This window comes from Trachypithecus francoisi, unplaced genomic scaffold (genome assembly GCF_009764315.1).
Source record: "Trachypithecus francoisi isolate TF-2019V2 unplaced genomic scaffold, Tfra_2.0 Lachesis_group16, whole genome shotgun sequence".
NCBI lineage: Eukaryota > Metazoa > Chordata > Mammalia > Primates > Cercopithecidae > Trachypithecus > Trachypithecus francoisi.
In genome coordinates, this window is record NW_022681461.1 from 57,121,074 (window position 1) to 57,147,391 (window position 26,318).

The 26,318-nt window shown below is 36.5% G+C and overlaps 1 protein-coding gene across 4 annotated transcripts in view; it reads left to right on the forward strand.

Moving 5' to 3' along the window:
* Positions 1 to 25,672, forward strand: part of IFT74 (intraflagellar transport 74) — a 123,799-nt gene extending 98,127 nt beyond the window's left edge. For 3 of the 4 annotated variants that reach the window (XM_033237511.1, XM_033237513.1, XM_033237512.1), the window contains exons 14-20: positions 6,773 to 6,826; positions 9,268 to 9,365; positions 10,146 to 10,272; positions 17,534 to 17,697; positions 18,278 to 18,403; positions 22,563 to 22,623; positions 24,571 to 25,672. In XM_033237511.1, the coding sequence (XP_033093402.1) occupies positions 6,773 to 6,826; positions 9,268 to 9,365; positions 10,146 to 10,272; positions 17,534 to 17,697; positions 18,278 to 18,403; positions 22,563 to 22,623; positions 24,571 to 24,689 (749 nt within the window). In that variant the 3' untranslated portion in view covers positions 24,690 to 25,672. The remainder of the gene's footprint in view (positions 1 to 6,772; positions 6,827 to 9,267; positions 9,366 to 10,145; positions 10,273 to 17,533; positions 17,698 to 18,277; positions 18,404 to 22,562; positions 22,624 to 24,570) is intronic. The other variant, XM_033237514.1, reaches the window with a different exon arrangement.
* The last annotated feature ends 646 nt before the right edge of the window (positions 25,673 to 26,318 follow it).

Sequence of the window (26,318 nt, forward strand, 5' to 3'; positions counted from 1 at the left end):
GGAGGATTTGTGCTGTCCGTGATGCTAACCTTGACTACAGTGTCATGGATTTATGGAAGAGCTTCACAATTGCAAATGTAGTTGTGCTTTTTACAGAGGCTGTAGATGCCCCAAAGCCCAAGACAGTCAATGCATGTTGGAAGTCATTATGGAATGAGGTAGTCAGTGATTTCAGGAGCTTCCCCATTATTGATGCAGAAGTCAGTAATATGATTCTTTTTGTTTTTGTTTTTGCTTTTTTGAGTCGGAGTCTCACTCTGTCACCCAGGCTGCAGTGCAGTGGCATGGTCTTGGTTCACTGCAACTTCCATCTCCCGGGTTCAAGCAATTCTCCTGCCTCAGCCTCCTGAGTAGCTGGGATTACAGGCACATGCCACCATGCCCAGCTAATTTTTGTATTTTTAGTAGAGACGGGGTTTCACCATATTGCCCAGGCTGGTCTCGAACTCCTGACCTCGTGATCTACCTGTCTTGGCCTCCCAAAGTGCTGGGATTACAGGCATGAGCCACCGCGCCTGGCCCAGGAATATCTTGAATGTTGCAAAGGAAGTTGGTGGGGAATGCTTCTCTGACATGATCAAGGGTGACTTCAAGGAACACATAGAAGAGCATAGAGAAACCCTTACCAGCAAGGAACTCAAGGTTCTGCCGAAATTCTCTACAGGAGATGATGACAGTGATATAGATTTAGAGGAAACACAGTCATCAATTTGGATACTTGAAAAATTTGCATCAGTTTTTCAACAGGTGCAAGTGTTAAAGGATATGATCCTTCAATGGAACAAAGCCTCCATGTCACCTGAGGGATAGCAAACATGCCTACAACCACTGCAAGAGTTGTTTGATGATTCAAGGAAAAAGGAGAAACAGCTTCCTAGAATAGCGTTCCTAACTAAAGCCATCTGTATTATGAAGCCTTGACCTTAAACGCTTGAAGATTCTTCCAGCATAAGTGATCTTTCCGACGTCCTATTAGAAGGTTCAAGTTAGCCTCATGTCTCACCACTTACCTGCAGTGCTGTGCATCTCATCACCTCACCATATGGGCACCGTGAGCACCAAACAGAAATTATAATCATCATAATAATCAAATGAGGGTTATCAAGAGAGAAAAGCTAGGGTTTGTGTGTGTTTTTTTTTAATTTTAAAATTTTTTGTAAAGACAGGCCTCACTATTTTGCCCAGGCTCATCTCAAACTCCCAGCCTCAAGCAGTCCTCTTGGCCTCCCAAAGTATTGGGATCATACTTGTGAGCCATAGTGCTCAGCCAGAAAAGCCAGAGTTTTGATGCATGTTAATGTACTCTTTCAGGCCATTAAATGAAAGTCATCTGCAAGTGTTAATAGAAAATGTGACTGGGCATGGTGGCTCATGCCTGTAATTCCAACACTGTGGGAGGCTGAAGCAGGAGGATTGCTTGAGATCAGGAGTTCGAAATCAACCTGGGCAACATAGTAAGACCCCATTTCTATTTTTAAAATGAAAATAAAACAAAAAATGTTACATTGTTGCTGATGTGTACTGTGTAGTTTGCGACAATGGTCGCATCTTTACTGAACATGTACAGACTTTTTTTCCTTGTCGTTATTTCCTAAACAACATAGTGTAACAACCATTTACGATATATTAGATATCATAAGTAATCTGGGGATGACTTAAAGTATAAAGCAGGAGGGTATATATAGGTTATATGCAAATACTATGCCATTTGATGTAAAAGACTTGAACATCCTCAGGTTTTGGTATCTACAGAGGGAATTGGGGTACTGAAACCAGTCCCCGTCAGATACCACAGAATGGCTGTGTTTTGTATACTAATTTGCTGCTTACTGTAATAATGGTATGTGAAAAGTAGATGGGAGAGAGAGACTGAATGCAAAAAGATGGAATTGTATAGGCCCCCACAACTAATTCAAATTGAAATAGGAGTCAGGGAGGAGAAAGTGTTCTGGCTCACTAAAATACGTGAAAATGTTAGAAGGGGTTTAGATAACTCAATATGAATTAATGTGATACAGCCTTGAAAACAGCTGAAATCCTAGATTGCATAACAAAAAGTGGTTATATAGACTATCGAAAGTGACGGTCTTCTTGGAATTTTAAGTTTATTGGCATAATATGTTAAAAGAGTTAAAGAAAAACTAGAGCTCATTCATAGTAGAGTGACCAGAATGGTAGTAGGGATAGAAACCATGCCACATAGAAGATAGTGAGACCAGGTGCAGTCGCTCACGCCTGTAATCCCAACACTCTGGGAGGCTGAGGTGGGTGGATCACTTGAGGTCAGAAGTTCGAGACCATCCTGGCCAACATGGTGAAACCGTGTCTCTACTAAAAACAAAAATTAGCTGGGTGTGGTGGCACGTGCCTGAAGCCCCAGCTGCCTGGGAGGCTGAGATGGGAGAATCACTTGAACCTGGGAGGAGGAGGTTGCAGTGAGCCGAGATTGCACCATTGCACTACAGTCTGGGTGACGGAGTGAGACCCTGTCTCAAAAGAAAAAAAAAAAAAAAAGAAGGAAGGGTACTGGGAGGCTTTGCCTGCTTCAGAAGTATTTCAAATGCTAAGAAACAATCTGGATGTGCAGAAGTCCTGTGGAGTTTTTTTTCTTGCCCCATCTCCCTGATTTTGTTTTCTGTTGACCTTTCAACTCTAAAATCAGTAGGCTTTGCTGAGTTGGGGGCCTTGAGGCCTGGAGAGTTACTAGTACATGCCTTGTTGTGTATTGATCAGGAGAGAAGATTGGGATAGCCACCTATTTGGAAAATGGTAACCAGACCTTCTTAGGGGCAGAACTACTTCTCAGAGTATAAAAGCCTATAAAGCCTGAGTCAGGAGAATGTCATTTGATGCCAGAGAAGTAAAAGTGTGGGGTGAACTTCCTTGCAGTGAGGACAGAGGTAGTTTTGGTGGTGCTTAGACTACTGGCAGTGCAAGAAGAGCATAACTCCCTTTCTCCACTGCTGGCTATAGCAGAGACTATCAGAAAGCAATGGTGTCCGTTCTACAGTAGCCCCAGTCTTTTTTTAACAGCCCATACTCATTTCTTCTTTCCTACTTGGGGGATGAAAAAGCCTGAATTTATAGTATACATTTTTGTATACTTGTCTTATTAGAATATAAATTATTCAAAGGAAAATATTTTACTTTTTTCTTTAATCCCCTTGTTACCTGATAAAGTACCTTGCCAGTATAATTCCTGTGAAAAATCCTCCTGAACTCTTTTCACGCATCTGGTTACCACAGCACTTCATACATACCTGTTAGAGCACTTATGTTGCATTATACATTTTTGTTTTTATACACCTAATGAGTGTAAGCCCTTTGAGAATAGGGTGGAAACTGTCTTACTCAGTTTGATATCCCAACACCTATTACAGTATGTGGCACACAGTAGATAATCAGTAAATTTATCTGAAATAAATAAACGAGTATAGAACTATGCTGACATCAAATGCTTAGAATTAAAGGATATCTCCAAAATTACCTTCCTTTTACTATTGTGTCCCTTTCCCTCTCCCTTGGTCTCCTCATTGTTGATTCTACTACATTAGAGCCTTCTGCTTAACTGCTTGTACCTTCATTGTGATACACTGACTTGCTTCCGTCTATCTACAATCTTGTCCTGTCCTGTGATACTGAATCTAAGGATAGATTTGCTAACAACCATTGTGTTTTACCCTACCTTAGGACTGCCTACATTTACATTGCCTTTATGGGCAACTCAGATACTAATGCTCCACTGAGAAATCACAAAATAGAGAAGTTCACTAATGCTCTGACCACTCTCTTTCTTAGCAATAGTGATATTGGAGAAAGTTTTATGAAGCTTGGGAATCTGCTGAGATGTGTGGGAGCTCTGTCCCATCGAGTCCAGCTGGCCAGCTGTGCAGCTGTAAACGTTAACCAGTTATGTCTTCCAGCTCAGTCTTTTGGCAACTAGGAGGATGACTTTGAGGAGAGAAGGAGGGAGGAGTCTCCTCTCAGGTTTCTGACTTGAATGATAAATGGATGGTGAGGACAGCCAAATGTAATAGGGAATAAAGAGGGGGAAGACTATGAGTTTAATTATGAATATACTGAGTTAGGATTTCCTGAAAGGGCTTCCAAATAAATATATATAGTAAGCATTTAGATTAAAGAATCTAAAAATCAGACAATATATTAAATTTGAGAGTTCTTAAACCACAAGAATATGTGAAATTGCCATGGATATAGTGTTAGAAGTTCATTAAGAACAGAACTCTAGAATGTAAATGAAGAAGGAAGCAGACCCATGAAGAGAAGACAGAAAAATAATGATCTGTGAGTAAGAAAAGCCAGAGAAGCCCTCCCATCCCCCCAAAAAGCAAAAACAAAACATAAAGGAAAACAAAGAAAGTCGAAAGGTTGTATCAATAGTGTCAAATATTGCAGAGTAAGATAACTGACTGCCCTTTGGATTTGATCATTAAGCAGTCATATAATCTCACTGAGAACAATTTCATTGGAATAGGAGGAGGAAAAGCCTCATTGCAGTGTGTTGGGGTCTAAAAGCAAGATGAGAAACTGGAACCATCATGTGTAGGAATTCTCTCAAGATTAAAAGAAGAAAGATAAGATGATAGTTAAATCCTTGTAAAGTCTAGGATCCAGGCCTCCCTCCTAATCCCTTAATGCCTGACCGGTCTCCCAAGAGTGGAACTTAAATAGCCAGAACAAGAAACTAGGACTTTCTTAGAAACATGGGCCATGGCACATTCAGGAGATAGTAGCTTTTCTGCCACTTCACATGTGCAATGATATTTATATGCACATCTTCCTCCTATAAGGGTATCCCAGATCATGTGTGCTACAAACTCCAACTCTTTTGGTTTCCCACTCAAAACCCTGTCTGTAGTATATTTTACAAATTTGTATACATATATATATATATATACACACACACACACATATATACAGACAAAGTTTGTTTAATTAATAACAGATTACCTCTGGCCTCCTCTTCACAGTTAATCAGGGTGCATTAGTGTATTTTGAGACCATGGTTGATCATTTGACCTGAGTAGTAGTTCAGTAAAGTTGCTAATCCATCTAGAGCCTTATCTGAGTGGATCCAGGGTTTCCCGTTGGTGCTAGGTGTAGCCTGGCTAGGAATTTGTGATCATTAGGTATTTACTGTCCTTAAACATTAGCTTTCACTTGCAGCTTTTTACTACCAGTAATATTTTGGGGCCTTAACATAAGATTTTCTCAGTATCAGGATTGTCGTCAATGAATTTCAGAAAACTTTTCAGACCAGAAGGCAGAAAAGCTGTTTGCTAATCCACATCTCTGACTTTGCCATCACCCTTGTGTTCTCATAATTCACTTAACACCAAGCAAATATATGCACAGACAGAGGTTCGTGTCTCTGTCTGCTTTCTCTACAGATGGCAGCTGCCATGTTCCTTCAAAGCTCAGTTTTTGTTACAGTGAAATCCTATTGTCATAAAATAATCATGATCCACTCCTACTAATGGGTCCCTCTGTGAGGCTAAAATGACAGAATTCATTCATTTTTCTAGGCCTTGGATTTTTGTCCCTTTAGACCTGCTTTTCATGTTTGTTAAACTCAACATGTGCAAAACTGCTGTAAGCAACTCTTTCTCAACTTTTTCCCCATTTAGGTTAATCATACTACCATCTTCTCAGATGCCCAAGCCAGAAGCCTGGGAAGCATTCTTGATTCCTCCCTGTTTAACCCTCACCAAAATCCATTTACTCTGGCTCTTAAATGTCACAAAAAATAATTCACTACCTTCCATCCTAATCACCACCACTCTACTCCAGGCAGCTTTCATCTTTCAACCAGATTATTGTGACAACTTTCTTTTCTTTTCTTTTTTTTTTTGAGACAGAGTCTTGCTCTGTCACCCAGTCTGGAGTGTAGTGGCCGGATCTCAGCTCACTGCAAGCTCCGCCTCCCGGGTTCACGCCATTCTCCTGCCTCAGCCTGCCGAGTAGCTGGGACTACAGGCGCCCGCCACCTCGCCCGGCTAGTTTGTTTGTATTTTTTAGTAGAGACGGGGTTTCACCGTGTTAGCCAGGATGGTCTCGATTTCCTGACCTCGTGATCCGCCTGTCTCGGCCTCCCAAAGTGCTGGGATTACAGGCTTGAGCTACCGCGCCTGGCTCAGTCGAAACTCTTTAACGTGGATCTTATAAGGTGCTTTGTAATCTGCCTCATCTTTGTGCCACTTTTTCACTTCATTCTCTGCCTCCGCCATACCACTCCCTCAGTTCTTTATGCTACCATATTCATCCTCACTTTGAAACTTTTTACTGGTAATGCTTTGACATTTGCAGTTTCTGTATTTTGACCAGGTAACTCCTACTATTCTTTATAATGCAACTTAAATATTACATGTTTAGGGAAACTTTCTCTGTAACCCTGACCTAGGTTAGTTGCCCTTGCTGTGTGCTCCTATAGCATCTTTTATTTTTCTTATGATAGCACTTAGTACCTTTTAATTTTAATTAATTGTTAAATCTTTAGAGTATAAACTCTGTGAGTGAAGTTACTCTGCTATCTTGCTGGTGATCTTTTAAAGATGGAATGGACTTTCTTGGGAACTTACGTTTCTCAGCACCCATAGTGTTCATGTATAGGTTGAATAGCCCCAGGCTGGGAATGGAAAGTCAATGAATAGTCAGTGACTAATGGCATAGAGAGAACTAAAGAGATGTTTTTAATTTAGAGCACTGTATGTGGAATTTTTGAAATTAATGTTGTATTTTATATCTCTCATAGGTGAAATGAACCAGAAGTACAAGGAGCTAAAAAAAAGGGAGGAAAATATGGACAGTAAGTGATATTCTTGTAGATATAAAAATATAATATTTTCAGATTGCTGTTCATTTATACCAAATCAGATACCTCATTTTGGGCAGATATAATGGCTAATAAATGCAGAAGTGTGGACATTCAAAGCATTTTGCCTTGAAGAATAGTTTCTAGCATAATTTAGAGATGGGTAGAAAATTCTAAAGAGATATGTGATGAATGTCTATACATTGGGGCTAGATTCTAAAGCTAGTACTTATATTCATAGTCTGTATAGAGGAAGCTTATAGACCAGGGGTCCCCAACCCCCAGGCTGCAGACCTGTAAGAACCAGGCCACACACCAGGCAATGAGCCACTGGCAAGCGAGCATTACCGTCTGAGCTCTGCCTCCTGTTAGATCAGCAGCAGCATTAGATTCTCATATGAGTGTGAACCCTATCGCATGTGAGGGATCTAGGTTGCACTCTCCTTATGAGAATCTAACTAACTCCTGATGATCTGAAGTAAAACAGTTTCATCCCAAAACCATCACCCGCATCTGCCCCCCAGCCCTGGTCCATAGAAAAATTGTCTTCCACGGTCCCTGGTGCCAAAATGGTTGGGGACTGCTGCTATAGACCATTTATTGATTGAATGTTCTCTTTTACATGCTTCACTATATTCACCTTTAGTGTCTTTCACTTTTATATTTAGCTTTCCATAATACTTGTTTATTAGCCCTCACATCAGATATTGTCACTCTGTTCTATCACCAGCTGTAATTTTAGTCGCTTTTTGTTACAGTTTTGATTCACTTAAAAAAAATCTCAGCCTGATTTTATAAATTGGTTTTCACTTAAACTTATGTTATACACTTATAAGTTTTTTTAAAAATTGGCATGTATTATCAATTACTGGTTTCCTTTTAAGTTATCATTTTGCTAGAATCTGAATTCTAACAAAATGCTAGAGTTTCATATAGGTCTGATGTCAATAGTTACCTTCATGGAGGCATGCTATAAAAGAGTAATTGTCAGCTCTTATTTTACAATGTACCAAGTTTTCTTTAAAATGTCAGTAAATACCAAAAATTATCTCAAAAAAAATTTTTTTGAGTCTTTTGGTAAAGGAGAAAGGTGTAAAATCAAGGAACAATGTGTCATGACACCACAATATTAGAAATTACTAGATACTACCTAGTATGGTATCTGGCACTTAGGTGTCAATAAGTGTTCATTTAATGAATGTTTACTGAATGAATGGAAAGAATTCCTATACTACAGAATCTTAAAATTGAAGGTCACCTAGCTCAGATTTCTTTCCACATATTAATTATGGTTTTTCCTTAAAAAATAACCCCTGAAAGACAATGTTCATTTATGCTTTTGTGTATATATAAAAATTTCATATGGCCACTTAATGTATGATCAACAGATTATAAAAGCAGGATATTCACACATAAGACCTGTATGAATGCTGAAGCAGGACATTAAAGAAAATTCAGTTTTATAAAAAATATTGATTGTGGTCCTCTACCACCATATTCAAATAAAAAATGTTTTGTTGAAGACTGTTTCACTTTAAAAATATACTAAATATAATTAAAAAGTAGAATGGAAATCCATTATAGAAGGCAAGCTGTTGATGTTTATTTCTTGCTAACAATAAAATTATTTTTGACTGAAAGTTTCTATTTTTTAGATGCCCCATAGAAATAGTCGAACATGTAAATAAGAACTGGTTCTATATTAAACAAATAAAAAGATAATTTCCTAGAATATTTATTTATAATCTGAATAAATTATTAAATTCATTTAGTTGAAATGAATCCAGCATTATAAATAAAATACTCATTTTCAGATAAAATAGGTATTCAGCAATGGAAATTATAGAAATAAAGTTAGTAGCCAGGGTGTTAATAATTATTGATATATCAAAGGAGAGCTTTATAAAAGCAAATTTCTTCTGATTGTCATTTTATCAGCTATTTCTTTTGAGCCTATATTTATAACTTTCTGATTTATATCAAGGTCACAGGATTTAGGCAGTTTGTAAGTATGTAAAGTTCTTATTGAATAATTACCTTTGGGTTAATAACAAATTAAGCAGTGGTAGCTTAAAATTTCTAAAAATTGGGCCAGGCAGGTGGATCACGTGGTCAAGAGATCCAGACCATCCTGGCCAACATGGTGAAACCCCGTCTCTAGTAAAAATACAAAAATTAGCTGGGTGTGGTGGTACAGGCCTGTAGTCCCAGCTACTCGGGAGACTGAGGTAGGAGAATCCCTTGAACCCGGAGCCGGAGGTTGCAGTGAGCTGAGATCACACCACTGCACTCCAGCCTCATGACAGAATGAGACTCCATCTCAAAAAAAAAAAAAAAAAAAAATTTCTAAAAAGCACTCTTAAGACCTACAGATCAGAGTTTATATAGTGTTAACTCTATCAACAGTAACTTCTCTTATGGTTTCCAATTGTCAGCTTTTATTGAGACTTTTGAGGAAACAAAGAATCAGGAACTGGAACGAAAGGCACAGATAGAAGCCAACATTGTTTCACTCTTGGAGCACTGTAGTCGAGTGAGTACCCTGTGCCTGTCTTGGTGTCCCCTTTATTTTTGCTGTGATTAACTTTCCAAATACAACTCAAAAAATAAAATGACTCACTATTATGTCTTTTCATTTAACTGCTTCCTTTAAATTCCCTTACTTGTTACTATTTATTTCAGCTATTAACTTTTTCATCACTCTAGCAAAATGTCAGGTAATTAGGGTGATAGAGAAAAAGGATGATATGTATAATATCAATATTCAGCAGTAAATGAAGCCCTAATTGAGAATACTTATTATGATCTTCTTCCATTGTTAATCTGTCTGAACTTTTGAAAGTAACATTTGCACAGATAATTTCAAAACCTAGACATGTTCGAAAATGTTTATGTTTTTATACTGTAAATTTTATTGTCAATAAAAAGGATTCTTTTCTTGCATGTATATGTAATGAGTATCTCAAATTATCAGAAAATGTTTATTGGGCATCTATTATGAAATGCATGGTCTCCTTTCAATACTCTTGGTGTTTTAAGACTACAACCAGTTTCTAAAATAGTGTAATTGAATTTTTGTCTACATGAAGTAAAGGAAATGAAAAAAAACCCCACAATTTTGAATTTATAGTCTGTCTTTATTGAGAAAACCCAATTTTGAATTTCATTTTCTATACAACATATAACTTGAATGGTGTATTTCAAAAACAAATACCTGATCCAAACATCTCATCCTTTGACAGTGTTTTCCAAGAGTTTTATTGAGAGTTAAATCAGTGGATTTTTTTGTATTTTTATTTCTCTGCAAATGCAGAATATAAATCGTATGAAACAGATATCCTCTATCACCAATCAAGAGCTAAAGATGATGCAGGATGACCTCAATTTTAAATCTACTGAAGTGCAGAAATCACAAAGTACAGCTCGGAATTTGACTTCAGGTGAGAAAACAACCTAGATTTTAATATTCTTTTTTTTTTTTTTAATATATCAGTGTTATTCTCTTTGATTTTTTTAAAGCCTCATTGACTGAGGCTGTAATTTATGATTGCCTATTGCCTCTGAATTATGTGTGGCTTTTTTCGTCAGCTGGCTAGTATTATATTGTATATTGTCACTGATTTAACAACATTTATTGAATACTTATTTCAAGCCTGTGCTATATAATTCTGGATATTGTTAAAGATAAACAAAGCTGGATGCAAGTTAAAGTGCTAAGGACAGATTTTAGTCAGTAATACAGTGTGGCAGTAAGCAAGGAGGGTCCAACATGAATTGAAATCAACTTTAATTTGTACAGAGGTGATTGAGTGTTTTAAAGGGAGAATGAGGGAGTGGTAAGGGAAAAGAAAAATTACAGAGTTCATCAGTGTACATGCTGATTAGGCCAGCTGTGTCTGTTAGCTGGCAAGTATCAAGTTAGGATTCTATGCTTATACACAGACTAGCAGACAGAGGCCCTAACTTTCCTGATAATTACATATTAATGGAATGGCTTTTAGGTCCTTGAGAAAAATACTCCTGAGTTGTGGGAGGTACATACAGATATGGTTTGGATTTTTTGTCCCCTCCAAATTTTATGTTGAAATGTGACCTCCAGTGTTGGAGGTGGGCCTACTGGGAGATGTTTGGGTCATGGGGGCAGATCTCTCATGAATGGCTCAGTGTCATCCTTGTGGTAATGGGTATGTTTTTTGTGAGTTCAGGTGAGATCTGGTTGTTTAAAAGAGCCTGGCACCTCCTCCCTCTCTCTCTTACCTTGTAACATGCAGGCTCCCCTTCTGTGATATCTCCCCTGGACACCCAGCTTTAAAATTTCCCTCTTTTGTACTCTTTCCCTTTATTTCTTAGACCGGCCAACACTTAAGGAAATAGAAAGGAACCTACACCGAGTATCGGGGGTAGGTTTCCCCCGATATCTGGTGCCCTTCTGTCATAATTGTAAGCTTCCTGAGGCCCTCACCAGAAGCAGTTGCTGGCACCATGTTTCATGTACAGCCTGTAGAACCATGAGCCAAATAAACTTATTTTTTTAAAATAAATTACCCAGTCTCAGGTATTCCTTTATAGCAGTGCAAATAGACTAACACACATATACATCTTAAAGATACAGAGGAAAGATTCACAACTGGATGCTCTAAGAAAGGGTAGTCGGGCCTGTTGACCAATATGGGCTAGAATAAATAGTACATTCTTTTGGCAGCCTTAAGCTTTGTCTGGCAGGCACTTTAAAGTGGGGATAGGGTCATCCTAGGGATGCAGACTTGAGCTGTTAGAAACTGTTTGTTTAAATCTTCTAATGTGGGTGGAAGGTGGTGCATGAAATCATTTGTGCTGAGAGTGGAATTTTTATAGGCAGAGGTTGAGGCCTAGTTGAGAAGAGAGCTCAGAGGAACCTAGCTAGTTTGGTCAAAGATTGAATCTTTGTCAGTATAAGAGGCTTAAAAAATCTAATCTGTTTCCTCAAGAAACTTTCAACCTTGTGGAGTGTCAGTTATGATACAATGAAATAATGCTATGATAGAAGTAAGCATAAGGAGCAATGGAAGTACATAGGGGACATATCCAGCCCAGTCTTGGATAGTTAAGAAGAGATGATGTTTCATTTTAATTAGTTTAAGTCATGCTTACTAGCATGGGACTAGAGCAGCACTGTCCAAGATAAATGTAATGCCTATATATATTATATTTATATAATTAAAGTTTTCTAGTAGCCATGTTGAAAAAGTAAAAAGAGACAGATTAATTTTAATAATATATTTTATTTAAACTGGTATAGCCAAGATATTATTTCAGCATGTAAACTATATAAAAATGATCAAAGACATATTTTATTTTCATGACATTTCAATTAGGACTAGCCTTATTTATTTATGTTTTTATTTATTTATAAGACAGGGTCTCACTCTCATTGCCCAGGCTGGAGTGAAGTGGTGTGATCATAGCTCACTGCAGCCTTTACTTCCTGGACTCAGGTGCTTCTCTCACCTCAGCCTCCCAACTACCTGGGACAACAGGCACACACCAGCATGCCTAGCTAATATTTGGATTTTTAATAGACATGGGGTTTCACCATGTTTTCCAGGCTGGTCTCAACTCCTGGGCTCAAGCCATCTGCCCACCTCGGCTTCCCAAAGTGTTGGGATTATAGGCATAAGCCACTGCACCTGGCCTGGACTAGACATACTTAAAAGTGCTCAAAAATCACATGTGGTTACTGGCTGCCATTGGGATGGTGCAGGTGGAGATTAGATACAAATAAAGTTGAGGTTAAAGAGACTAGGATAAAGCCATGTAAAAATTTGATGGGATCTTTGGTTTATGAACTAATGGCTTCTATGGGTGTTCTTTATGCTGGTGTGTGGCAGCTTTGAATTAGCTATGTTTTTGTCTACCTGGAATTACTACAGTTAGTGAGATAACGAGAAATGAAAACCTAATTAATATTTGCTAACTTAAGAATGTTGAAGGATTTTTGAAATGAAATAATGATCCATAATACCTTTATCTGGATTCCCAAAATCTAAAAAGATATTGGCAGCAAAACCTGACCTGACCTGACCTGACATGAGGCTATTTATAGTTTTTAATTGTCCTACCTAGTGTGACTATGCTTTTTGCTGTAGAAATATTCGTGTACTTGATGACAAGGTATTATCTCAGACCCTGCTGTTATGTAATTAGTATATGTGCTATATTACTTTTCTAAAATCCAAAGAATTATGCATTCTGAAATGCAAGAGTTTTAGATAAGAGATTATAGACCTATAAATGCATACCGAATGCTATTAATTGCATTCATAGTGGTGATATAGGTATATAATCGCTATATTTAAGCCTATTTTACATCCAGATTTGTTGAGTTTACCATAGTTTTATTTGTATGTCTATATGCCAACTAACTGGAGGAATTACATTCTTGATATATAACTACTATTGGTTTGACTGTGAGTTTATTTTTATTGTAAAAAAACAACAAAATTTATCATCTTAACCATTTTGAAGTGTACAATACAGTAGTGTTAACTATATGCACATTGTTGTGCAACAAATCTCTAGAACTTTTTCATCTTGCAGAACTAAAACACTATATCTCCTGAACAACAACTCCGTATTTCCCTGTCCCCTGACCCCTGGAGACCACCATTCTACTTTTGTTTCTATGAGTCTGACTGCTTTAAATTACTTCATATAAATGAAGTCATACAGTATTTGTCCTTTGGGGACTGGCTTAGTTCACTTGGCATAATGTCCTCAAGGTTCATCCATGTTGTAGCAAAGAAGGATTTTCTTTTTTAAGGTTCAATAACAATTCTATTGCATGTATATATCCTATTTTAAAGTCTATCTATAGACATTTAGATTGCTTCCACCTTTTGGCTATTGTGAATAATGCTGCAGTGAACATGGGTATGTAAATATTTCTTCATGATCCTATTTTCATTTCTTTTGGACATATATGAATATTTTAAAATATTTTCTCTTTTCTATAAACTAAATAATTTTATAGTTTTATTATTTCATCTAGAAAACCTGTTTTGTGTTTTAGATCTTCATGCCTAAGTTTTTCATTTATCTAAGGTCAATGTAAATTCAACAAGTTTTTCCCCCTTTAAGTTATCTTCTGTAACAGCTGTCAAGAAATGTACATTTTTTAAAAGGCAAAAATCAATACCAGGAAACAAATTCAATAATCAAGACTTTGTATTCATTCCACATTTTATACTTTGTGTTTATAGTTCCTTTTAACAGCTAGTCATTATGGGCCGGGCGAGGTGGCTCACGCCTGTAATCTCAGCACTTTGGGAGGCCGAGGTGGGCGAATCATCAGAGGTCACGAGTTCAAGACCTGGTTGACCAACATGGTGAAACCCCATCACTACTAAAAATGCAAAATTACCTGGGTGTGGTGGCGGATGCCTGTAATCCCAGCTACTCAGGAGGCTGAGGCAGAAGAATCACTTGGAGCCAGGAGGTGGAGGTTGCAGTGAGCCGAGATCGTGCCATTGCACTCCAGCCTGGGCGACAGAGCGAAACTCTATCTCAAAAAAGAAAAAAAAAGGAGTCATTATGTGTTCTCCAGAGATGTACAGTGAAAAAAAAAAAAGAAAACTGGCTTCAATGGAGATAAAAATCCAGTTTAATACTATGATAAGGATTTTGCTGGAAATTTTTCTTAGTAAAGGTTAAAGTCATTGATAATGACTTTAATTTCGTTTACTACATTGTTTTCATTTTAACTTCAACCAACCATATAATTTTTTATTTCTTTCTTTCCCTAAAACCATCCTCCAACTCAATAAATTTTTTGTATCTTGAAAGCACCATGAGAGGTTTATAATATTCTTGTTTGCCTTTCAGATATAATGGATTTAGTGTACTCTGTGTTTTATTTTTATTATTATTATTTTTTAATGGAGCAATCGCTTCTTGGGGGAAGGGTGAAGAAAACTTAGATATTATAATGGCACTTCACAGGTCACACTACCTAAAGGGCTACACACTACATCGGTGACGTAAACATTTCAGGGGAGGCCAGGCGCGGTGGCTCAGGCCTGTAATCCCAGCACTTTGGGAGGCTGAGATGGGCGGATCACGAGGTCAGGAGATCGAGACCATCCTGGCTAACACGGTGAAACCCTGTCTCTACTAAAATACAAAAAAAATTAGCCGGGCGTGGTGACTGGCGCCTGCAGTCCCAGCTACTCGGGAGGGTAAGGCAGGAGAATGGCGTGAACCTGGGAGGCGGAGCTTGCAGTGAGCCGAGATCGCGCCACTGCACTCCAGCCTGGGCAACAGAGTGAGACTCTGTCTCAAAAAAAAAAAAAAAATGTAAGGGGAGGGAGGTGATTGGGGAAAAAAAGTCTGTAAACAGCTTCTTAGGGAGTCAATAATGTAAGAAAAATGTTGAGAAACACTGGTGTACTGCATGGGCAAAGAGGCAAGGAATTTATCAGCAGTAGTTTTTATTTATATTTTTTGAAAGGAAACTCCAGAGAGTAAACAAATGTGCTGATGACAGACTTAGAAACACTTCCCCAGGTCAAAGTGGTTCCTTCTGAGATTTTGCTTCTGTGTACACACTGCTTGGTAAACTTTGCAACTTCACAGCATATCAGAAGGAACTAGACTGCATCCTCTTCCTGTCTCTTCCCTTGGAGTAGCATTTAGCTTTTCACTGGGGACCTGTTGTTAAAGAAAGATAAACTTTACCCTATACCAACCATTTTCTCCTTTTATCAAGAAAAATCAATTTGTATGATTCTTAAATGTATTTCCCTGGTATATATTCAAATTAAACTTGCAATTAGATTTATATCAGTGTTTACTCCAAATAGTCAAAGTATCTACAGGCTAAAAACAGTTCCTATTTAGAGCATTAAAATAGCATAAGCCTTAGTCACTTGTTCAGCTCTTTGATTCTCATAACTATTTCTAACCCTGGTAGAGATAAGAATCCAACAAAACAAAACTCTTTGCAACAACATTTAAGTCTTGCTATATAGATATTTATATTTATGTGTACATATACATATATATTTTTAAATAGTGTATGTCGCTATGGTTGACTTTTAAAACTCTTAAAGGGGTAAAAGGAAACATTCAAGAAATACTGGCTTAATTACACTAACTTTAAAAATTTTGGTTGGATAACAGTCTCTTTTCTTAAATCAGTGACTTTTGAAGCATTGTTTTTTACTCTTCAAATTCATTCATATTCATTTACTATTCAGTATGCTGAACTTCTGTTACTGGCTCAAAGGTACTAGACTTTCTTACCTCTAGACTTTGCACATGCTGATTGTTTTTGCTGGAACACTTTTACCTTCCTCTTTGTGTGATGTTTATAAACCTTAAGCCTTTAATTGAAAGACATATCTTTAGAGAGCTCTCTTGATCCCTGCCACATGCTTTTATGGCACCCTGTACTACTCTTTTCTTATTTATCCAGTTTATTGTAAATACTTATTTAATTGCCTGCTTCTACCTCTAAAATATAGCTCCCTGAGTGAAAACCATGTCTCTGTTGATTTCTGTTATATCCTCAGCACCTGGCACATAGTAGATGCTTGGTGTTTTTGAATGGAAGAATGAGACAGACACAGGTATCCTCATTATTCACAGGTTTCATTAGGGAATCAAGTTAACCTGATGTATATTAGCCACAACTGTCTCCATGCTAACAAACATGTGAATTTGCCTTCTCACTTTATACTTTGTATCTTCCAAATAAATACTTGGAGCATTTTCATGATCATTTGTAGACATGGGCAGACTCGTGAAAAATTTCAACAGTCTGACATGCACATTGCCAACAGAAGTTGAAAAAGTCAACACTCTGCCTTCTTATATCAGTTCTCATGCTATAAACAGGTTTCCTTTTTGCAGTATATTTAGTGTCATGTTTTTTGCATTTTTGTGCTTTCTGTTGGTGATCATGCCATTTAAAATGGCCCCAAGCAAAGTGCTGATGTGCTAAGTGTTCCTAAGCACAAAGGCTGTGGTGTGGCTTATGGAGAAAACGTGTGATAGGTAAACTTAATTCAGGCATAAGTTACAGTGCTGTTGGCTGTGAGTTCAGTGTTAGTGAATCTACAACCTCTAGTAAATAAGATGTCTTTAAACAGAAACACACATAAGGCAAGATCATATATTGGCTAATTGACTAAAATGTGACTAAAGGCTCACAGGAACTTAATCCTGTATTTCCCTTAGAGCAATAGTTCAATATTTGCTAACTCATTGTTCACAATAACTTCATAGACATAACTACCACGGATAGTAAGAGTTGATTATATGTGCAATTATAAAATTGTGCTCAAATATATATATAATGTTATTTAACTTGGTTTTTTCCCTACATAACTGTGTCATGCTCCTATTAAAAATAATGTGTCTTTATCTTGTAATATAGATTGTATTACTAAGCAAGAAAAAACCTTACATGTTTGTTAGCATGGAGACAGTTGTGGCTAATATGCATCAGGTTAACTTGATTCCCTAATATACTGGTTACCTGAAATTGGTTACTGAGGGGATGAGTATTTTTTTTAATTTATATTATCTCACTGGTTACAGTGAACATATATTTCTTTTACAGATATTCTTATAAAACATGATTTTTAATAGTTGCATTACATTTCCTTCTGTTGAAAGGAATAAAATTTTGATTACTTATCACCTTAAATTCTTATGTTTCAGACAGTCAACGTCTGCAGTTGGATCTGCAGAAAATGGAGCTTCTAGAAAGTAAGATGACTGAAGAACAGCATTCTCTAAAAAGCAAAATTAAGCAAATGACAACTGATCTGGAGACATATAATGATTTGCCAGCTTTAAAATCATCAGGTGAAGAAAAGAAAAAGGTAAACGTTAACCAAGTCTTACAGAATTACAATTCAGATTTTTTTTTCTTGATCAAATGTAATATATTTGTGGTATATTAGGATTTGTGGTATAATAGGATTTGTTATTTTAAGTTGATTATTTTATTTGTATAAGCTGAGAAAAAATAAAAATGTTTACATATGTAGTTGGAATTTAGAGTGACTTAAAGTTTTAAAGAAAAGCAAAAATTGAAAAGCAAGGTATAAGCTGCTACTTAATACAGAGCATTTCAGCAAATATGAGCTTTGTTAAATGCAGATTAGATTATGACTCTATCCTACCTGAAACTTGTCAGTAGCTTTCCATTGCTATTTATATTAATTTAGACTTAATTTGTTAGGGTCAGGAGAGATAATGACAGCATTAATAGAGTTATTAATACAGATAATGTTAACATAGCTTATAGTTCAAAGGATATTTTTACAAAGAGGTTTTAGAGTAGTTATAGCCTTGATATAATTTTCCCAGAATATAGTTACTGAAATTAAGTTAAATATGCTTTATGCTGGCTTACTACATATTTTCTATAACCTGTCACTTCTATTTGGATCTTTCTAGAAATTACATCAGGAGAGAATGATCTTATCAACCCGCAGAAATGCCTTTAAGAAAATAATGGAGAAGCTAAACATAGAACATGAGGCACTAAAGACACAATTGCAAGAAAATGAGACACATTCTCAGGTAAAAAATGTTTTAAATGACTTTGAAATTCTCTTAGTCTATATTTTCACCCCAAAACAATCATTTTTTTATTTTAAGATTTGCTTTATATACCTTCTGTATTTTCTGACTTTTAAGACAGCCAGATTCTGCACAGTCTTCATTCAGAATGAATGGATTCCTGCTTTCTTACCTTCTATAAACCTATATTGAAAGCCAACTCTGTTAGATACTGTCTTTGGCACAGCTATTAAGATATATGGGATAGTATCTTTTAAAAATCTTGAAAGTGAAACATTACTAATGCAGAAGCTAAAAATCCACAAAAATCACAAATAAAATAAATTCTAATGACTAGTACCCCATCACCCAGAAGAGAGAATGCTTATTGTTGCTGACGTGTGGGTTCTTTTAGTCGATGGATAGATAGGTAGATAGACAGATAGATAGACAGACAGATATATAGATATGTGTATACACATATTTATGCGTATACTTAGGTACACATTTATTTCTAAGCATTTATAGAAATTGTACCATATTGTACATATCATTTAGGAGCTTGTTTTTCACGATTAACTGTACATCATAATTACTTTCCCTTGTCAATATATATATTGACTTTTAAAAAATATTAATAGCTTAATGATATTCCAGTACATGGATGTAGCATAATATATTGAACCAATTCCCTTTCATTGGATATTTAGGTAATTTCTAGTTTTAAAACGATTGAAATAATGCTATAAAGAGCAATCCAGGTATCCTTGAACTTCTTAATTCATGTCTCCAATTATTTACATAGGATACATAGATATATATACCTGCAGCCCCCTTTTCATATCACTCATCTTGCTGATAACTACTTGAACAGTGTGTGAGGTCTAGATTGAGAGCTGAGACTGGACAGAGACAATGTCTATCTCGTTTATTCCTTGCACTGTGCTGTTGGTTGGCACATAGTAGGTGCTCAGCAATTATTTGTTGAATGATTAAATGAAGCATTATGTGTCATATACAAAGTCAACAACTATGGTCTGAAAAAGATTGATCATTCTCATATCTAATTAGTCTATGCTAGAAATTTGCACACGTGGTTTAAAATGCTAAATGCATTAAAAATTCACTCTTTGGCCAAGTGCAGTGGCTCACGCCTGTAATCTTAGCACTTCAGGAGGCTGAGACGGGCGGATCACGAGGTCAGGAGATAGAGACCATCCTGGCTAACACGGTGAAACCCCATCTCTACTAAAAATACAAAACATTAGCCGAGAGTGGTGGCAGGCGCCTATAGTACCAGCTACACTGGAGGCTGAGGCAGAGGAGTGACTTGAACCCAAGAGGCAGAGGTTGCAGTGAGCTGAGATCACGCCACTGCACTCCAGCCTGGGCAACAGCGAGACTCTGTCTCAAAAAAAAAAAAAAAAGAAATCCCCCTTTTTCTTCATATAGTTATGTGATCATGATAGAGAAAAATAAAAATAATGTCATTTGATTTTCCACTACCTAGGTACAACCATTTTGTTAACATTTTGGTGCTCTATCCTTGTAGTCTTTTTGTCCTTTGCAATCATACATCCATATTGTTTTTACAAAAAGTGAAATCATGCTATTCATATAGTCTTTCAACATTTTCTTAACTTTTTTCAGCCTTTTTTTTTTTAAAAAAAAAAAACAGAGTCTCACTCTGTTGCCCAGGGTGGAATGTAGTGACATAATTGTAACTCACTGCAACCTTGAGCTCCTGGACTCAACCGATCCTCCTGCCTCAGCCACCCAAGTGGCTAGGACTACAGGCACAGACCACCATGCCCAAAAAATAATTTTTGTTATTTTTTTTTTAGAGATGGCGTCTTGCTATATTGTCCTGGCCAGTCTTGAACTTGTGGCCTCAAGCAGTCCTCCTGCCTCAGCCTCCCAAAGTGCTGGGATTGCAGGCCTGAGCCACTGTGCTCAGCCGTTTTTTTCTTTTTGAGATGGAGTTTTGTTCTTGTCACCCAGGCTGGAGTGCAATGGTGCAATCTTGGCTCACTGCAACCTCCGCCTCCTGGGTTCAAGTAATTTTCCTGCCTCAGCCTCCCAAGTAGCTGGGATTACAGGTGCCTGCCACCACACCTGGCAATTTTTTTTGTATTTTTAGTAGAGTCAGGGTTTCACTGTGTTGGCCAGGCTGGTCTCGAACTCCTGACCTCAGGTGATCTGCCTGCCTCGGCCTCCCAAAGTGCTGGGATTACAGGTGTGAGCCACCACACCCAGCCTTTGGTGACATTTCTATAGCATTAGCTATTTCATTGTATGGATGTACTGTTTGAAAACAAAATATACCTTACATTCTTTTTGAAAAGGTTAGAATCTCATGAAAGCTTACTACAACTACTAAAAGCTTAGAAATCACTAGTTTACATAATTCAAATTTACCAGTTATTCTGTTCTACTTCATATACAAACCTAGATATAGACTTACAAGTCACAAAATTTTCTCAGGTTGTTTAGAGTGAGGATGAGTGCTGGGGAAGAAACAAGACAAAGTTTGTGAGGTCATTGTCTTCAGTGGTTCTTAGAAAAAAATACTGATACTTCTTATGGAATATTAGCCCTCCTCATTCACTGAATAGATTATTTAAGATGGAAAGCATTTGACAAACACCATTTCTTAGAGCCAGTGAGTGGTTACCTTGTTTATCCCTATATTAAGTGCTAATTGTATTCTTAACTCCATGTAGTGATAACTGGAAATCACAACATAAGCCACAGTTTTAAATCCTTCTCTGTGTTATTTGTCATCTTTTGTGAATCCCAACTGGTTAAATCAAATCCTGATCTTCCTGTCTTTCACAACTATTTTCTTGAAAACTGGCTTTTGGCATCTATGAAGAATTTTATGTAACAGATTATTTAAATAAGTTAGGGAAAAACAGATTTTCAAAATGAATTTCTGTTTCATTATATCCTTGGAGGTTTAAAGGAAAGTCAGTAATATAGAGGTATAATGTAAAAGGAATTTGACCATCTGACATAGCGTTGCTTTTATATAATTCCTGTAGCACTTAACAGGTCTGATGCATTATAAGAAGGCCACCTGTTTGTATTAAACAATGACAAAAAAGTCTGGTACTTGACTTTGCTGAAGGTTATTAGAGATTTACTGCCAGAAACTGCTGACTGCTTCCTTAAGTCCATCTTAACTTCAAGGTCCTGTCTAGGGGAGATTGATGTGATTTAGTAATACCAGCTCACAGCACATACAGTTCACATAATTAATTAGCTATGATTCATTCTAATATCTAGATTGATCTCTTTGGAGGAAACAATGAGATGGATGCTACATCAAGGCTGAATTTGCGCCCTGAAAATTATTTTAACATGAAGGGTAGGAGGAAACATTTCCACTGCAGCTTCAATTATTGTATTTTTAAACTAATCATTACTTCTTTGAAATGTCCAGACGGAACATTATTTTAGCATTTCAATTTTCAAATGGTCCTTTGCTTTGGAAAAAACTATGTGCATCTTAAAAAAGAAAGACCATAACCCAGAGTTACGAGGTTAATTAAATCAGAAAAACAGTTTAATTCTATAACAGTAAAATTGTCTTCTGAGGAAGCAACCATCAATATAATATCCACATTAGCTTCCTGTTGATGCAGAAATTATTGTAACAGTGCCAGCTTTTTACCAGCTCTCTTATAATCTTCACACTGCAGCTCTGCTGTTATCACAGCTTGTGGAATTAGACAGGAAATTTAGCCCTGGAAATAAGGAAGTTTCTCCTATGTGGCTGAACCTTTGACAGTGTTTGAATATATATTATATTTGTGGCATTAGACTTCCAGATTTCAAGAAGAGATTCCCATCGTGTCCCATTTTTCTTTTAAAAGTTTTTTTTGGGAAAGGAAAATCATAAATTGTCTTTTAGTTGGCATGCTCATTGGTATAATAAACGTTTAAAATATTTTATAATTAAAATAAATATATAGGGTAAAACATGTTATAGAATTCATCACTGTATTCATGTATTTACTATTATTTAATCTTTTTTTCTACTATGGCTTTATCTCAATAAAACGCAAGTTGATAAGATTTAAAGTTGGAGTGATTTTTTTTTGTTTTATCCTCTTAGAAAGACATATAATTGTTTTAAATATGGATACTAGTTAATATTTTTCTTTTATGTTTTTAGCTTACAAATTTGGAAAGAAAGTGGCAACACCATGAGCAAAATAATTTTGTGATGAAAGAATGTATCCTTTAAAAAGATGAAAATGGGGCCGGGCACGGTGGCTCATGCTTATAATCCCAGCACTTTGGGAGGCCGAGGCGGGGTGGACCACAAGGTCAGGAGATCGAGACCACCCTAGCTAACACGGTGAAACCCCATCTCTAAAATACAAAAAAATTAGCTGAGCATGGTAGCAGGCACCTGTAATCCCTGCTACTCGGGAACCTGAGGCAGGAGAATGGCATGAACCTGGGAGGCAGAGCTTGCAGTGAGCCAAGATCATGCCATTGCACTCTGGCCTGAGCAACAGAGCAAGACTCCGTTTCAAAAAAAAAAAAAGCTAAAAATGAAGTTGACTGAGTTAGTTATTTTTTTCTAGGAATTTTTTTAAAAATTCAAATTTAGTTTAACACACATTTATTAAATACCAAATATGTACAAAACACTGAGCTAAATTAAATGAATATGACTGTTTCAATTCTACAGTAGTTAAGAGGTGTGTGTGTGTGTGTGTGCGTGTGTGTGTGTGCGCCCTAAAGTAATAGCGGATTTTGGAAATTGCCAAAAAAGGAGTACAAAGACTTAATGTAGCATAGTGATTAAGTGCCCAGATTTTAGAGTTGGGAGATCCAATTTTAAATATTAACTCTACTGCTTATAAGTTACAAACTAAATGTTAACTCTACTGCTTATAAGTTACAAACTTTGTACAATTTAATCTGTTCAAGCCAGAACTGTATCATCTCTTAAGATTCAGTTCTCCAGGATCACAGGGCTTGGGTAGTTAAACATTATCAGTAAATCTTCTGATAAACATGGCAAGAATTTCTTTTTTGTTTAGAGACGGGAGTCTCGCCAGCTTAGCCAGGCTGGTCTCAAACTCCTAGGCTCAATCCCACCTCGGCCTGCTCAGGTGCTGGGATTAGAGACGTGAGCCACTGCTCTTGGCCCCAGAATTGTATCATCTCTGAAATCTCTAAAATATAGTTAATATTTCCTTCTTAGTGTTGTTGGGAGAATTATATATAATCATATAGTAAAACATATATTGTGTATGTATATAATATATAGTTGCTTGTTTATAATGTTCTACGTTGAATATCTGGGCAGCAAAGGGAGGTAGACTAAGTAAGATCCTGAGACGTTTGACTTCCAAGCTCATCCATGTTTCAGTTAATTCAACTCCATTTTATGTCTACAAAGATGATACTTATGTCTCATCTTACTGTTTACTTTTAGTTTGATTATAGGAGGCAGCAAGCAGCTGTTGAGAACATGTATTGTGGAGTTGTAACAAATATTTCCTTAAAAGTTGTTTCCTATTCCCTTCTTTGACCCATTCAAGGGTGTCTCTGCCTGGAGAACTAGATCCTGACTCAGTGGCAGCATAGGTTCTCCCCTAGGGTGGTGCTGAACTTCAGCTCAGAAGCAGCCTGGACCCCAACTTACCACCAGATAAAGTGTTTTAGGTGCTCCGTTGCCAGTGTTAGTGCAACTTAGTTTAAAAATAGAAGACTTGTTCACAGTATGCTCTAAGTCTAGCAGTGGAGTTTTGTGCAACATAAAGTAGGTGATTTTGGAGCAGAGTGAAGTCTAGAAATTTGCTTTAAATTATTTGTGGTACCCTAGAGAACATGGTATGTGTATGTGTGTATGTATGTTTGAATATGGGAACTACTAGTTCATTGAATGTTAGGTTGTTCTAAGACCAGAATAAGATTAAAAATGCGTAACATATTAAGTATTAAAAAGTGTTTATATTGTATATGAATTTTTTGCAATAAGTTTAACTTGGCATTTTAGGTTTTAATTGATACTTAATCTGTTAAATAATGTACTGTATTTTAAAGTATTCTAATTGTGCTTTTTTGTACCATCTTAAATATGAAAAATATCAGTATTTAGTTCCTTTCTCAGCCACAATTAGATTTTTATTGACATTGTTTTCCCCCTTAATTCATGTAATTAGTCATAGCAACCAAGAGTCAAGAGAGTGATTACCGGCCAATTATGAAAAATGTGACCAAACAGATTGCAGAATACAATAAAACCATCGTGGATGCTTTACATAGCACTAGCGGAAACTGAGTTTAAGTCAACTGAAAGTCTCTAAGGAAGTATCCTCTTGCTGCTAAACTTGGTACAAGTTGACTACAAAAAAAAAAAAAAGCTTACCTTTGGAGTTTACCTAAAATTCCTGAATGTTATAATTTTTGTTGCCTCTTTTAAAAATGATATTTTAAAATAGTCAATAGTTCAGTAAATGGTTTGCATATTAAAAAGTATCGTCTTCTTTTCTTTTTATGATACTTGTATTTGAACCAAGAGATAAAGAAACTAAAAGTGACCGTTGAAATTTATTTAGCTAGTATAATCCATCTGTGGCAACAAATGAGATAAGCTTTTCTTGTATCAACTCTAGGACGGATGCATGGAGTATGATTCTGATTTAGCACTTATATCAATGTTGTCAATTTTTACTTCTGGAAAAAAATAGTAAGATCAGAAGGGAGATTTTTAGCTTTGAACCGTACTTCTCAAATAGGTTATACTTGATGTGTATTAGACCATATAATGTCACAGATAAATTTATAACGCATATTCTTTATAGAGCAGTTATACCTAAAGATTTGGAATTAGAAACTTTTAATGTTTGCAATTCTTAAAATATTTTTTCATATATATATTCTTGGAAGAACATTAGGTAAAAAACTACATTTACAGTGGGGTGTTTGGGACTATGGCTACTGCTCTTCATTGCCACCCTGCAGTATGCGCTTGCTCTCTTGTACTGTTAGGACTTAAGTAGATTAATTTATAAGCATTAGCCAGAATATTTGGGGAAAAAAGCTAGAAGAGGTAGGATTGGGAGAGAGGCATAGAGTCTGGAAGACATTATAGTAACTGTAGATGTGTCTTCTCTTATTGTGCAGGAATTAGTCACCTTGGCCAGCATAAAATATTAGTTAAAACTATCCTATTTTTGCTCTGATATCATGTTCACTGAGTAACTCTACTTTTCAGTATTTCTGAAACAACACATTGATTTCTTAAAAAAAAAAAACAAAATAGCTTTATTGAGATATTATTTACATACCTTAAAATTTACTCATATATGTTGATTTTTTAAAATAAATATTTATAATGGTAAATTATTCAAATTCAGTCTATACACATTTAAATAAAGGAGTGAGCATTGTTGAGCTCGCTTAACTCTGGATTACTAATGTGGCTGAAGATCCTGGACAATCTATTCATTAAGGTGGCATTCATAAAATGTGTTCCACAAATCCTGAGCATCTCATTATTAATAGTGTTATGCCTTCAAAGGATTCATGGGGAAAGAAGTTTGGGAAACATTGTCTGAAACAAAGGTGAATTATTTTATTTTTTCTTGACTGCTTATAACCCTTAATATGCTAATATATAATAAGCTCAAGAAGAATATATACTGTAAAGCATTTCCCAGAGATAGTTGTCCACAAAACCCTTACTTTCACAGAGCCTAGGTCACATGAGATGTGTCATTCCAAGAAATAGACTTTGTACACCAAATAGACTTCATACACTAAAATAATTTCATCTACTCAAGTCCTTTGGGTGGCTCTTTGGCCTTTTTCGGATAACCCCTGAGTATGTCTCTTTTTAGCCACCCTCAGATGCTTATGCTGTGATTCTGTGGAGTTTTCTATTGGAAATTGGTAGCAGAAAGTGCTT